Below are 14588 nucleotides of genomic sequence, written 5' to 3'. Positions count from 1 at the left end.
AGCAAACTACAATAAAGTGGAGAAACATGGATAACCTCACATGCATAATGTTGAATGAAAGAAGTCAGACACAAAAGAATACTTATTGTATTATCAGGCCGGGCACAATGGCTCATGCCTATAATTCTAGCACTTTGGGAGGCTGAGGTAGGAAGATTACTTAAGGCCAGGAGTTTAAGACCAGCCTGAGCAAGGGCAAGGGAGAGACCCTGTCTCTACAAGAACTAGAAAAATTAGCCAGGTGTGATGGTGCATGCCTATAGTCCCAGCTACTTGGGAGGCTGAGGCAGGAGGACTGCTCAAGCCCAGGAGTTTCAGGTTGTCAGGTTGCAGTAAGCTACGATGACGCCACTGCACTCTAACTAGAGAGACAGAGCAAGACCCTGTCTCAAATGAAAAAAATAAAAATAAAAAGAATACTTACTATATTATCCTATTTATATGAAGCTCAAAAACAAGAAAACTAATTTATGGTAACATAAGTTAAAATCATAGTTATTCCTTAAGACTGGGTGGGGGCATGAGTGAGCCTTCTGGGGTGCTATGTCTTGATCTGGTTGTTCCATGGGAAAATTTTATATATATATATATATACACACACACACACACACACACACATATATATATGCATATATATATATATACATCAAGCAATATATTTAAGATTTGACAGTTTATTATATGTGATATCCAATTTATAAGTATTATATTTTATCCATCATTTATAGGAGTGTGAGAAAATAGTGTTTTGTTCTGTTTTTTTAAGAGACGGGGTCCTGCTCTGTTGTCCAGGCTGGAATGCAGTGGCATAATCATAGCTCACTGCAGCCTCCAACTCCTGGGCTCAAGTGATCCTTCTGCCTCAGCCTCCCAAATAGCTAGGACTAAAGGTGCATGTCACTACACCTGGCTAATTTAAAAAATTTTTTTTGTAGAGATGGCATCTCGTTCTTGAACTCCTGGGCTCAAGCAATGCTTGTATCTGTGACTCCCAAAATGCTGGGATTACAGGTATGAGCCACTATGCCCAGCAAAAGTAATTTCTTTCTTTTTTTTTTTTTTAGAGACAGAGTCTCGCTCTGTTGCCTGGGCTAGAGTGCCATGGCATCAGCCTAACTCACAGGAACCTCAAACTCCTGGGCTTAAGCAATCCTTCTGCCGTAGCCTCCCAAGTAGCTTGGGACTACAGGCATGCACCACCATGCCTGGCTAATTTTTTTCTTCCTATATATTTTTAGTTGTCCAGATAATTTCTTTCTATTTTTAGTAAAGACAGGGTCTTGCTCTTGTTCAGGCTGGTCTCAAACTCCTGACCTCAAGCGATCCTCCCACCGCAGCCTCCCAGAGTGCTAGGATTACAGGCGTGAGCCACCGTGCCCAGTCAAAAATAATTTCTTTAAAACATATTCTTGATATACTCTATAATCAAATAGTAATTTAGTTCATACGGTTTCTCAGGTTAAAAAAAAAAGTTATTTAAGGGAATCTTTAAAATAAATGTATTAAATATTCCAATTGCTAATCCATTTATACAGATTATTAGCTCAGACTTTTTTCTACAATGTACTCTACTGATTACCTTGAATATCAGTATGTGTTTGGTAGAGCAAGGATACAAGAACACCTCATTCAGAAATAATACAGCAATACAGCTATGGTTTGAGAATTTTTTATATTAAGAAAAATAACAAAATTTCTTAGGAGTTGTGCAAAGATAACAAATTCTTTGTCACACCCCCTCATCAAGGATTAACCTCTTCCCTTCCTTGAATGTGGGCTGCACTATGACTAATTTAATCCACAGAATTTGAAGAAAATGATGCTGTGTCAGTTCTCAGACTCTTAGAATGTTAATCCTTAGAATACAGCTAACTTTAAAGAAGCACAAGACAGCCACAGGGAGAGACCACCTATGGAAAGACAGAGGTCCCGACCCTCCAGCCATCCCCACCTAGGTGCCAGACATGTGAGTTAAGCCATCTTAGAAATTCTACCCAGCTGCATGAGAAATACCCCATCAAGAGAGACCAACGGAAGAACCATCTGATCAATTCACAGAACCATAAGAGATAAGTGGCTGTTGTATTAAGCCACTGTTTTGAGTGATTTGTTACACACAACAATAGTCAATAAAATAAAAATTAACATAGCCAATAAGCTTACTTAATCACATCACAAAAAAACATTTGTACTTCCAGGTACTTTTCTTATCATTAAATCTGTCTTAAAAACTTCTCAGAATGCTTTGAATTTCTTAGTATTTCATGTAATCTTTATAGATATGCATAGATGCATGATATCAATGTGCTTACAGAAAAAGAAAAATGATTTCTGGATTGACAGCATTAAAGGTGATAATTCTCTCTCTCTCTCTCTTTTTGTTTTTTTAGAGAGGGGATCTTGCTATGTAGCCCAGTGGTCTCAAACTCCTGGCCTCAAGCCATCCTCCCACCTCAGCCTCCCTAGCAGCTGGCATTATAGGCATGAGCTATCACACCCAGCTCTAAACGGTGATAATTCTCTTAGATACAAAATGTTTGGATTAAAAATACAATGCTAGATTATTATCAAAAGAAACAGTTAAATGCTTTACAGGTTATCCATAGAGTATATGAGTCAATATATTTTGAGGTCAATTTTCTATATAAGATTATAATATGAAGCTATAAAGACAACAGAAATATGCCTACTATCTCCAAAATTACAGTTTTAGGAATAATATCCCTAAAGCCAAATACTTTACTTTAGGATTATATGTTACTGTTCTCTTCCAAAAGCAGATACTCAAGCATCAACTGTGTTTAAATTAGAATTGGGTTAAGAAATTATATAAACCAAAAACCAATTAATAATTCTTAAAGGTTTAAACACATATGATCTTTTCTTCCCACAAAATCTCAAATGAGTACAATTTAAAATTACCATGCAAGCCTCCATTAAGGCAGTGTGCATCTCATCCGTTTTGTGCTCTTGATCTGCACCAGCTTCAAGCAGAAAACGAACCATATCCAAATGGCCTTAAAAAAAAAAGAATAAAGTTTTTAAAAGAATTTACTATCCATTTAAAAATACAATGTATTGTATTTTTACTTAATACAAGTATTAAGTATTAAAATCTGGAATCTTTTTCTTTCAGATATCTACGCAAAAAATTATGGGAACTTACTCTGTATTCAGTAAATAAATCAGTAACAGTTTTACAAAGCTGATTCAAAACAATAAGCAAGTTCTCATAAAAGTCATATTATCTAGGTTTTAAAGGCTAAATTAGTCCAAAGCATATAATTCAAGTTAAGTAAAGCAATAATGCTTTTTCCTTGATTTAGTCTACATAAACCATTTATCAAATCAAAACACTGAAATCAAACAGAAAACCAACTAAAGTATCTTTGGATCACACTTTCCAGAAAAGCAGTTTTAAAACAACCATAAACTCACTGTGGCAATGAGCAGGCACAGAAAACTCCATTTAAAATAATTCTAGTTCTAAATATGCATTTAACATATTATATAAACAGCCTTAATAGTCAATAAGAAAAAGATAAACACTCCAGTGGAAAAATGGGTGAAGGATATGAAATGCTACTTCAGAAAAGAAACACAAATGAATATTGAACTGATAAAAAAGATATTAAACCTTCCTACTAAAGAAATGCAAATTAAAATCAGACACCATTTTTTATTACTATCAAAATGGCAAATATTAAAAAGAATGCTAACACCCAGTGTTGATGAGGGTATAGGGTGGGGTAAAGGGGATTCAAACACTGCTGGTGGGAGTTAGAATTGGTTCAACCTTTCCAGAAGGCAATTTGGCAATATGTATCAAAAGTCTTAAAAATATCCACACCCTTTGATCCAGTAATTCCACTTTCAGGAATTTATCCTGAGGAAATAATCAGAGATTAGGCAAAAATGTCTACACAAGGATGTTTATCACAGTGTTTTTAATAATAGTGAAAAACTGGAAACAATTCAAGGGTCCAACAAGAGGCAATTATGGTGCATCTATTTGATGTATTTGGCAGAGACTGCTAGTTCCCTACTCAATATCTATGCTCTTATTCTTTCTTAGTAACAGAACTCCGATTTTATATGGGTGGCAACATGCCTGACTAAAAGACTACATTTCTCTGCCTCCCTTGCAGCTAACTGTAGCCAATGAGACAGATATTAAGTGAGAATTACAAGGTGGAATTTCTAGGAAGACTTTTTAAAGGGAGCTTACTAAATTGGAAGGCACTCCTTATTTTGCCCTTATCTTCATCATCATTCCTAGAATATGGCTTGCTGGGGCCCTAGCCACCATCTTGGTTTATAGGTAACCTTAAGGACACTAGGATAGTGGAGTAGAAAAACAGAATTCTAAAATCTTGATGACAAAGGAACTGCCATCCTGGCCCTAAATGGCTTAATCTTGGACTTCTCTTTTGTTCAAATCATTATTAATTTAGGTTTTGAGACATATGCAGTCAAATCTAATCCTAACTGAAACAGTGAAATACTACATGATCATCAAGATCAAGATCATGTAGTATTTGCAGTTGTGTTACAAGAATATTTATTGAGATGGGAAAGTGTTCATGATACATTGCTAAGATAAGCAGACTTTTATAGTGTTAGAAATAAATAAATAAATTTTAGTGTTTAAAATATATGTATGTCTGTTTATAAAGATACTTAACATACTGAAAGTGCATACACTAAAATATTGTTTACAAGTAATGTTTTATCTTTAGATGGTAGCATTACATGGCATTTTTGTATTTCTTTGTGCTATTCTGAGTTTTTCAGGTTTCTTATATCAAGTTCATATTATTATTATTTGGGTATGTATTTTCAAATAAGCATTGGAAAAAATCATATAAAATAGAAATTATTAAATAATGGAAACCCTTTAAATCTGTGCTAAGTGGTTTGATTTACTTCATAGATAACTGAATAAATCTGAATTAAATAATAAACATAGACTGAAAAACTATATTATAGGAAATAAAGGCTATTAATAAAATGACTTTACTATATAATCTCTTATAAACTAGATAATTCTGTAGCATAGGAAAAACATAAGCAATACAAAATTAACTCAAATATTCAGTTATTATGAAAAATTATAAGTGTTCATGCATATATAAAGTACCTTTGTAGCATGCAAGTGTAAGAGCACTTTCTTTGAATTCGTTAGAATGAGTATTGATGCCTGCACCATGATCTAGAAGAACTCTTGCAACTTCCACATGACCTGCACTAGCTGCTTCCATTAAGGGGGTATGTCCATTTTCATTATGATCTTCTATATTTGCACCTTCATTAAGTAGCACTTTCACAATGTCAACAAATCCTCCAGCACAGGCATAAGTTAATGCAGTATTTCCTAATAAAGAATGAAAAGAAATATAAAATTATGACACAACAATTATGATTATGGTATCGCTTTAGTTATACCTCTTCAATTCCCTTACATGAACCACTACAAAATCTCAAGTTTTTTTGTCATTGGTTAGAAGCATCATTTTAATTTTCTTAATAATCAGAAGATTTTCTTAAAAGCCCAATACAGGCCGGCCATAGTAGCTCACACCTGTAATCCTAGCACTTTGTGAGGTTGAGGCAGATAGATCTCAAGGCTAAGAGTTGAAGACCAGCCTGGCAACATAGTGAGACCCCATCTCCACAAAAAATTTAAAAATTAGCTGGGTGTGGTGGTGCATGTCTGTAGTCCTAGCTACTCAGGAGGTTGAGGCAGGAGGATCTCTTGAACTTAGGAGTTTGAGGCTGCAGTGAGCTATGATCACACCACTACACTATAGCCTGGACCTGACCCTGACTGTATTAGCAAACCAAAAAAAAAAAAAAAGGACAATACAAAAGATTACATATTATAAATGTCTGGACAATATAAAATGTCCAGAAAAGGCAAATCTGTAGACACAAAAATTAGACTAGTAGTTGTCTTGACTGAGGTGACTACAGATGGGCACAAGGATCTTTTTGTGGTGATGAAAATGTTCTAGAATTAGATAGTATTGATGATTCCTTACTAAAAATTATTGTACACTTAAAATGAGAATTTTATGGCATATGAATTATATCTCAATAAAACTGGAGCTGCATTTGGACTGAGCCTCAGGGTGAGTAGGATTCCCGTAGGCAGAGAAAGATATCTGGTATCATTTAAGTAATCAATTAAGTAAAAGCAGGTGACTAGAATGGTGAGCATATCCTCATGGAGTTGTAGTGCAGAGCTATGGGTTTCAGCCCTGATGTCTTCCTACACTGACTACTGCTTTGGAGTACAGAAGGAAGACTCCTGGGAACTTATACTTTTAACAAGCTCCCCAAGTCCAACATGCAGACAGTAGATACAATTGTTAATAAAATTAATTAACTAACTAAAAAATGAACTTGACTAAGAACTTACTGGTGGAAAGATAAAACAATTTCCTTCCAAAAATTTCTATTTTCCCAATGAAGTATGAGTTATAGCAATCAGTGGAAGTGGGGAAAGGTAGGTGGTTTGAGTGGTGTTTGAAATGGCCATATGGAGAGTATAGTGAGGAGTCCATCAAGTAGTCTACACTTACTGTAAGGTATATAACAATCCCTTCCTTCTACATAGTGTACCTACTTTAGCTTAAAACAAAAGGGAGGCTTGATCTCAGGCAAGCTCCTGCTTCTCTCAAAATGTTCACCTGCTTTTCAAAAATAAAGGTACCAGGCCGGGCGCGGTGGCTCACGCCTGTAATCCTAGCTCTGGGAGGCCGAGGCGGGTGGATCGCTCGAGGTCAGGAGTTCGAGACCAGCCTGAGCAAGAGTGAGACCCCGTCTCTACTAAAAATAGAAAGAAATTATCTGGCCAACTAAAAATATATATACAAAAAAAATTAGCCGGGCATGGTGGCTCATGCCTGTAGTCCCAGCTACTCGGGAGGCTGAGGCAGTAGGATCGCTTAAGCCCAGGAGTCTGAGGTTGCTGTGAGCTAGGCTGATGCCACGGCACTCACTCTAGCCCGGGCAACAAAGTGAGACTCTGTCTCAAAAAAAAAAATAAATAAAAAATAAAAAAAAAAAAATAAAGGTACCAGAACAATCTGGTGGTTTTCAAACTCCGCTCCAAAGAACTTCAGAATCTCCCAAAGAAGTTACTCAGGGACCACAGAAGGAGATAAGGGAGGCCTAGGGACCAGGAATCTAAGCCCCCGCCTCAATTTATCCCTACTTTAGATCAACTCCCCTTTTGTCTGTGTACTATTATATCTGTGTTTCAACATACTATTTTTATTTTGTTCAAAGTTAAGGTTCTTTGGCAGAAAACTTTAAAGCCCACTGAATTTGATGATCCCCAAGAATCCTCAAAGAAAATAAAATACTTCCTTGATAGCAGCAACCTCTTTATTGAGTATTTCTCAATAAAATATGAGTAAATGAATATGTACATAGCATAATGCTATTAACGAGAAGCAAGTTTGGATTTTATCATCTTTTTTCTTTTTTTGAGACAGAGTCTCACTCTGTCTATTGCCCGGGCTAGAGTGCCGTGGCATCAGCCTAGCTCACTGCAACCTAAACTCCTGGGCTCAAGCATCCTCCTGCCTCAGCCTCCGGAGTAGCTGGAACTATAGGCACGAGCCACCATGCCCAGCTAATTTTTTATATATATATTTTTAGTTGTCCAGCTAATTTTTTTCTATTTTTTTTAGTAGAGACAGGATCTCATTCTTGCTCAGGTTGGTCTTGAACTCCTGGTCTCAAAGGATCCACACGCCTTGGCCTCCCAGAGTGCTAGGATTACAGGCATGAGCTATCATGCCGGCCGATTTTATCATCCTAATTTTAAATATTTTGCTGTGGCTCAGCAACCAATGAACGCCTTCCCCCCCAAAAAAAATTGTAGTATAGCAGTGCAATGAAATATTATGCAACCTTTAAAAAATCGTTTGTAAAAAATAGTTAATAAAATAGAAAAAATGAAGTCACACAAAATTGCACACAGGGTGTGATTTCAACTATGTAACTTTATACATCAAAAATACTGGCAGGAACTAAATTAACATAGTAATAGTGGTAACTTCTGTGCCACAGACATTATGGGAAAGTAATCCTTTATTTTTTTCTACTTCTCTACATTTCTCAAATGTTATAATAAGCATATGTTACTTTTATAACCAGACAAAAAATTCAGTAAATACTAGGCACATAGCCTTTGCCAGACCCGTAGGGAGATAAAGCAATGGAATGCAAGAGGGGAATTTGCATTCCTTATCCTTCTTGATAAGGACCTATGCTGGAGTGGCAGGATGTGCAGGGGTCCTAGGAATTAGCTGTTTGATAAGAATTCATTACAGGCCGGGCGCGGTGGCTCACGCCTGTAATCCTAGCTCTGGGAGGCCGAGGCGGGTGGATCGCTCGAGGTCAGGAGTTCGAGACCAGCCTGAGCAAGAGTGAGACCCCGTCTCTACTAAAAATAGAAAGAAATTATCTGGCCAACTAAAAAAAATATATATACAAAAAAATTAGCCGGGCATGGTGGTTCATGCCTGTAGTCCCAGCTACTCGGGAGGCTGAGGCAGTAGGATCGCTTAAGCCCAGGAGTTTGAGGTTGCTGTGAGCTAGGCTGATGCCACGGCACTCACTCTAGCCCGGGTAACAAAGTGAGACACTGTCTCAAAAAAAAAAAAAAAAAAAAAAAAAGAATTCATTACAGTGGCTATTCTGGCCCAGTTACTCTACTCCCCCGGAAAAATTCTCTATAAAACCCAAGGCTCTCCCCTTCCCTGTGTGGACACTCTTTTCAGCCTCCACCCATCTGTACCCAGATGTTCAAATAAATAGCATCTTGTTTCGCCTGAGGGTTTGTGTGTCTCTCTCTCAGCTCCGGACCCAACAAATAATTCCGGTCGTTCACCACCACTCTCTAAAATAGATTGCTTTCTTTTATGTAAATGTCAGAGATATTTCCTATATTTAATTAATACAAGGAGCCACTTTCAAGAGTTCCAACTATAGTATGCACAAAGCTGCTCAGTCGAAAGAAATGACAGGCAGAGTGGTTCTCCTTTCTAAGACTAGTGCTCATTCTATTCTTAAATTTCATATAAAAACAGAAAAAAATAGGGAAACAGCAGGGCTAGCTTGGTGGGTGGTAGCTGTAGTAGCAGCAGCAATAGCAATAGCAGTAATGGCTTTTTAGTCATTTGCAGTATTGCCATAGCACTTAAGTACTTAATATTCTGTTGAATAACTATTGTTTCACACGTTACTCAGTATTTTCTCTTTGACTAAATGGCAATCTACTTGAAGACAGAGATTACACTTAATATATCTCCAACTGGACAATCACAGAACAGGAAATAAAAATAAACAAATACATTTTGGTCAAATTAAATCAAATATTTAAAAAATATGTGACAAGCTTTAAATGAGTTCGTATTACTCTTCAATACTATACAGATGTCCAATAATACTATGTATGAAACTTTTATAATTTCCTTAATATGTTAAATACTTGCTGAAGAACAAAAATATATTCTGGGAAGGGTTTATCACATTAACTGCCATGTGAGTTGTATTTAACTGACATTAGTTTTGAGCCCAGGGCCTTGTGAAGCTTATGTCATTCACATACACATCTCTACCTTGGAAGCCACATGAACTATTTTTCAAAGTTTTTATTTTATTTTCATAACAAAACACCATGGCCCCAAGGAAAAATTTTTTCTTCTAGTGTGACCGTCAATGTATTATTACATATTTTTTCTACTTTTTTGTTTTTTTGAGGGGCTTTTTAATCTTTTATTTTTTATTTTCCTTGCCACTAGACCTCCAGAGACTGGGAAGAGTTTATCATAAACAGGTCATTTTCCCTCTTTTCATACTTCCTCAGCTTATCATATTACATTAAGAGTCATCTTGAAACATCACTTTCAACATTTTTGTAATCAAAAGTATTCTAATGAATTATCCTTCGAAATTACTCCTTTTTCTTTCAATACTGTACAACTTGGAAACACTTAACATTTTCTTTCTAAGTATATTCACTTCTTAATTTTCTTTTACCTCTCCTTTATACAGATTTTTTCATAAGACAATTCATTGTTTTAGGCACATTTTCTTCCTGACACATATCTTTAACCTACATTTACAATATCCCCCTCAGCATAACTCCTCCAAAAGAAACATTTATTTAAAAGGTCATTATCCCTTGGTCTGCAACTTATTTCCTGACTTTGTTTTGTGGAGTTTTATTTATTAAGGGGGTAGGGAGGGTCGGGCGCGGTGGCTCACACCTGTAATCCTAGCCCTCTGGGAGGCCGAGGTGGGTGAATCACTCAAGGTCAGGAGTTTGAGACCAGCCTGAGTGAGACCCCGTCTCTACTAAAAATAGAAATAAAAATTATCTGGACAACTAAAAATATATATAGAAAAAATCAGCCGGGCATGGTGGCGCATGCCTGTAGCCCCAGCTACTCGGGAGGCTGAGGCAGTAGGATCACTTGAGCCCAGGAGTTTGAGGTTGCTGTGAGCTAGGCTGACACCATGGCACTCACTCTAGCCAGGGCAACAAAGTGACACTCTGTCTCAAAAAAAAAAAAAACTAGGTTACATTTAAATATTTATCTAATGGTATGGAAAACTGATGTGCTGTCATTATTTAAATTTTTTTTAACGATGTGGTTGCCTCGCTAGCACATAAATTAAATCCAAAGAAACTCACTACCAAATCTATAACTCAAGACATATGACCAAAGCTGCTCCTATCTCCATATTTATACTGTGAAGCATAAGTAAATACTTACTGAGGATTACTAAAAGAGTAATCCTTACTAGGGTAGCTTTTATGCTACATAAGAATATCTCATTAGAAAATGCATTCAGCACACTCAACATGAAAAACCTAAACACTCTCAGGTTTATCTATCATCTAAAGTCAAGGGAGTTACATTTAAGTGAGATAAAGAATCATAGGAGATATAGCTCATAATTTTGCCTCTTTACACATTGTTATATATATCATTGTCCCAAAAAAGAAAATTGTCCCCAGCAGAAAAACTATCAATCTTTTTTTAAAAAATAAAATTTTGTTGTGTATATTTAAGGTACACAACATGATGTTATAAATATAGTAAAATTGTTACTATAGTGGAATAAATTCACACACTCATTATCTCACAGTTACCCAATTCTCCCCCCCCCCACCCCATGGCAAAAGCAGCTGTGATTTACCCATTTAGCAAAAATCCTGAATATAATACACTATTAGTAACTATAGTCCTCATGCTATACATTAGATTTTTCAGCTTGTTCATCCTACATATTTGCTACTTTGTATCCTACATGTCCCCATTTCCTCCCCCAACCCTGGTAACCAATGTTTTATTCTCTATCTCTATTCGACCTTTTTTTCCCCTGAAGATTCCACATATAAGTGAGATCATGCAATACTTTTCTGTGTCTGGCTGATTTCACTTAGCATAATGTCCTCTAGGTCCATCCATCTTGTACCAAAGGGCAAGATGTCCTCTTTTTTAAGTCTGAATAAATCCCATTGTGTGTGTGTGTATGTATAAATATATACACATACTATAAAAACTGTCAATCTTGACCAAACAGAATCTAAGTTTGTTTTAAAGACTTATGAAGATATCAAATTAATATGTATTTTACTCAGAGATCCTACACAAGAGTTAAGATTTTTCTGTAAGTTTATACTGGTTTTCCCCAGGAATCAATTTTTTTTCTCTTTCAGGTTACAATGAACTGTGTCAATTTTCCCCCAATTAATGTATCACTCTCTACATACCTGTTGCAGACTGGGAGTTGACATCTGCATCATGAAGAAGTAATAATTTCACAATGTCTAAGTAACCTCCACTGGAAGCTGCCATCAAGGGAGTTATGTCTCCTTTATTCCCTCGATCTTCAACATTAGCATGCATAGCAAGCAATACCTTTAAAACATATATATACACAGAGAAATTGTTAATTCATACTATTAATAGTATTTCTAGAGAATATACTGAATCTATGAAGATATTCTTTTAGAACAGGGAAGGGTGAGGAAAAATCAATAGAATCACCTTTTAGGAAAATATACAGGTCTTCACTACTCAAAATGCCAGGTTGTATGTAACATTTTACAATACCATTACTTTTTTTTTTAAGAGACAGGGTCATGCTCTGTCACCCAGGCTAGAGTACAGTGGCATGATCATAGCTCACTGCAGCCTCAAACTCCTGCCTCAGTGATTCTCCTGCTTCAGCCTCCCAAGTAGCTGGGACCATAGGGGTGTGCCACCATGCCCAGCTAATTGTTTTTATTTTTGTAGAGACAAGGTCTTACTATGTTGCCCAGGCTGGTCTCAAACTCCTAGCCTCAAGTGATCCTCCCGCCTTGGCCTCCCCAAAGTGCTGAGATTACAGGCATGAACCACCCCACCTGGCCTCGTTATTACTCTTTAAATAAAGTAGGTAGTCACATTAGCAATTCAATTATAAAATGTGACTGCTCTTGTCAAGTAATTTGTATTGTGCTTGAGGTTATCTAGCAAGATAGCAGAACTATTCTCATAAGACAGAAACTGATAAATATAGGACTAATTCCCAATACTGCTCTAACATAGAAGTAAAAAAATTAAAACAATTGGAGTAATCTGAATGGAATGAAAATAACAACTACTTTCCATTACAATTGTGTATTACTTCGAAAAACAAGTTTAAAATATGATTATTATTTCTATTTGTTTCTTATTCATCAGGATTAGTTTTGAGTAAGTAGCAGAAAAACAGACCAATGTTAGTTGTATGTACAGGCAACAAAACAAATTGTTCATCTGTTTCTATTTTACCTACTGCCAAAAAGGGAAGGAGGGGAGGAGAAGACCCTGGCCTCTAATTATAATTTCTTTTATAAGTGATAAAAATAAATAAAATATCAAACCCTTGCACGATTTTAATCAATGAAGAGTATTTCTGCTTACTTGCGCTAATTCATAATACCCTGCGGAACAAGCCAAACACAGCAGGCTTTCTCCTTCTTCTGTATGTTCATTTACACTTCTGCCTTCATCTAGCAATTTACGAACAGCATTGACATCCCCATCTGAACAAGCTTCTGCCAGACTGCGACTGAAAACAAAACCATTCAATAATTACCTCATACAGAAACACACAGGGCCCTATAATAAATTACATTAAATATAAAGAGTTAGTCATACACAGAAAAATGTTAATATAGTAAGAGAAAAATAAATTGTATGAACATCTTAAATGCTGAGCATCTTGTTTGGAACTCTAATTATTCATGTATATCAACCAAGCCAGAAAGCCAGTAAATGAATTTGAAAATAGCTGTCATTTTTATCTTCCAAAATCTTCTAACATACTGTAACAAAGCATTAAATAGACCAGTTTTTAAACTCTACTAGTATAATGGTTCCCAAGGACATTTTGGGGTATAATCCTATAACTTAAAAATGTATTTGGTAATAGTGAAGGTGAAAATCTTAAGAAAACAATTTTACTGCAGAATGACTAACTAGATCAATGACTCTCAAACTTTAATGTGCATACAAATCACTCACATTTCTTGTTAAAATGCAGATTCTAATTCATTAGATCTGAGGTAGGGCTTGAGATTCTACATTTCTAACAAGCTCTGAGGTGATGCTGATACTGCTAGCCCATGGACCATATTTGAGTAGTAAGCAATTAGCTTATTGTATTGATAACTCATTTCATTTATTACTACTCAAGCAGTCAGTTTAGAGTTTGCTACTATAACCTTTAGAATTATCTTCCTTCAAAGTGGAAAACAGGTGTTATTCAGTTTGGATTTCTCATAGACTCTAGTATAGTACATTTCACAAGAATGCTCAATGAATAACAGTTGAATGTAAGAATAAAAATATCCATTTTTATACCTATATAATACATATACATTTATATTTCCACTTAAAATATATATTCTGACATTCATTTGGCTAAAGTTTATAAGCTCTTCCAAAAGATATATTTAACAAAAACTGGCTACTGCCCCAAATCTACAAGAAAATGTCTAATACACAGCTGAAGTCATGAAATACATACGTGTCCACCTGTCCTGCATTGTGGCCATTTTCTGCTTTCATCCGTGTCAGTGCAGCAGCAGCTTCATCCAGTGCACAACTAACTGAGGATGTCAGTCTCCGGAGTACCTCAGGATCTGCAAAAGCTTTACCATCAGCAGTTGACAATTTGCCAATTCCTTCAGTGTGCATCAATCAATCAGGTAGTGCAGGGCAAGAAAAAGTATAAAAGTGCAAATTGTAATTACATTTCTAAACACTATTATTTAGGGGAAAGAAATGGCACAGTATCCATAGATAAGGCAGCCAGAAGATAAGATTGATAATTTCAATTCTGTCACTATGTCGAAAGTCCATGGCATAACCACCCATGTTTTAGTCTATCTTTACAATGCACAAAATATTAATTTGTCCTCTACCTAACTCCAAATGTAACTTAATATAATGCTTATTGTATGAAACCATTGAGACTTCTTTCCAGTACACAGTCATACCATATGATTTCTAGTACAGGATATCTGCCTA

General features: G+C 36.1%; 1 protein-coding gene across 17 annotated transcripts in view; it reads right to left on the bottom strand.

Moving 5' to 3' along the window:
* LOC123637857 (ankyrin repeat and KH domain-containing protein 1) overlaps positions 1-14588 on the bottom strand; it is a 133165-nt gene that overhangs the window by 85239 nt on the left and 33338 nt on the right. For 16 of the 17 annotated variants that reach the window (XM_045550962.1, XM_045550965.1, XM_045550968.1 and 13 more), the window contains exons 3-7: positions 14086-14242; positions 12978-13125; positions 11801-11948; positions 5141-5374; positions 2923-3017 (exon numbers count right to left, since the gene is read on the bottom strand). In XM_045550962.1, coding sequence (XP_045406918.1) covers positions 2923-3017; positions 5141-5374; positions 11801-11948; positions 12978-13125; positions 14086-14242 — 782 coding nt within the window. The remainder of the gene's footprint in view (positions 1-2922; positions 3018-5140; positions 5375-11800; positions 11949-12977; positions 13126-14085; positions 14243-14588) is intronic. The other variant, XM_045550963.1, reaches the window with a different exon arrangement.

The sequence above is a fragment of the Lemur catta genome, chromosome 5 (assembly GCF_020740605.2).
Source record: "Lemur catta isolate mLemCat1 chromosome 5, mLemCat1.pri, whole genome shotgun sequence".
Lineage (NCBI taxonomy): Eukaryota > Metazoa > Chordata > Mammalia > Primates > Lemuridae > Lemur > Lemur catta.
The sequence above is the reverse complement of the archived record's forward strand: the minus strand, read 5'-3'. Positions and strand labels throughout refer to the sequence as shown.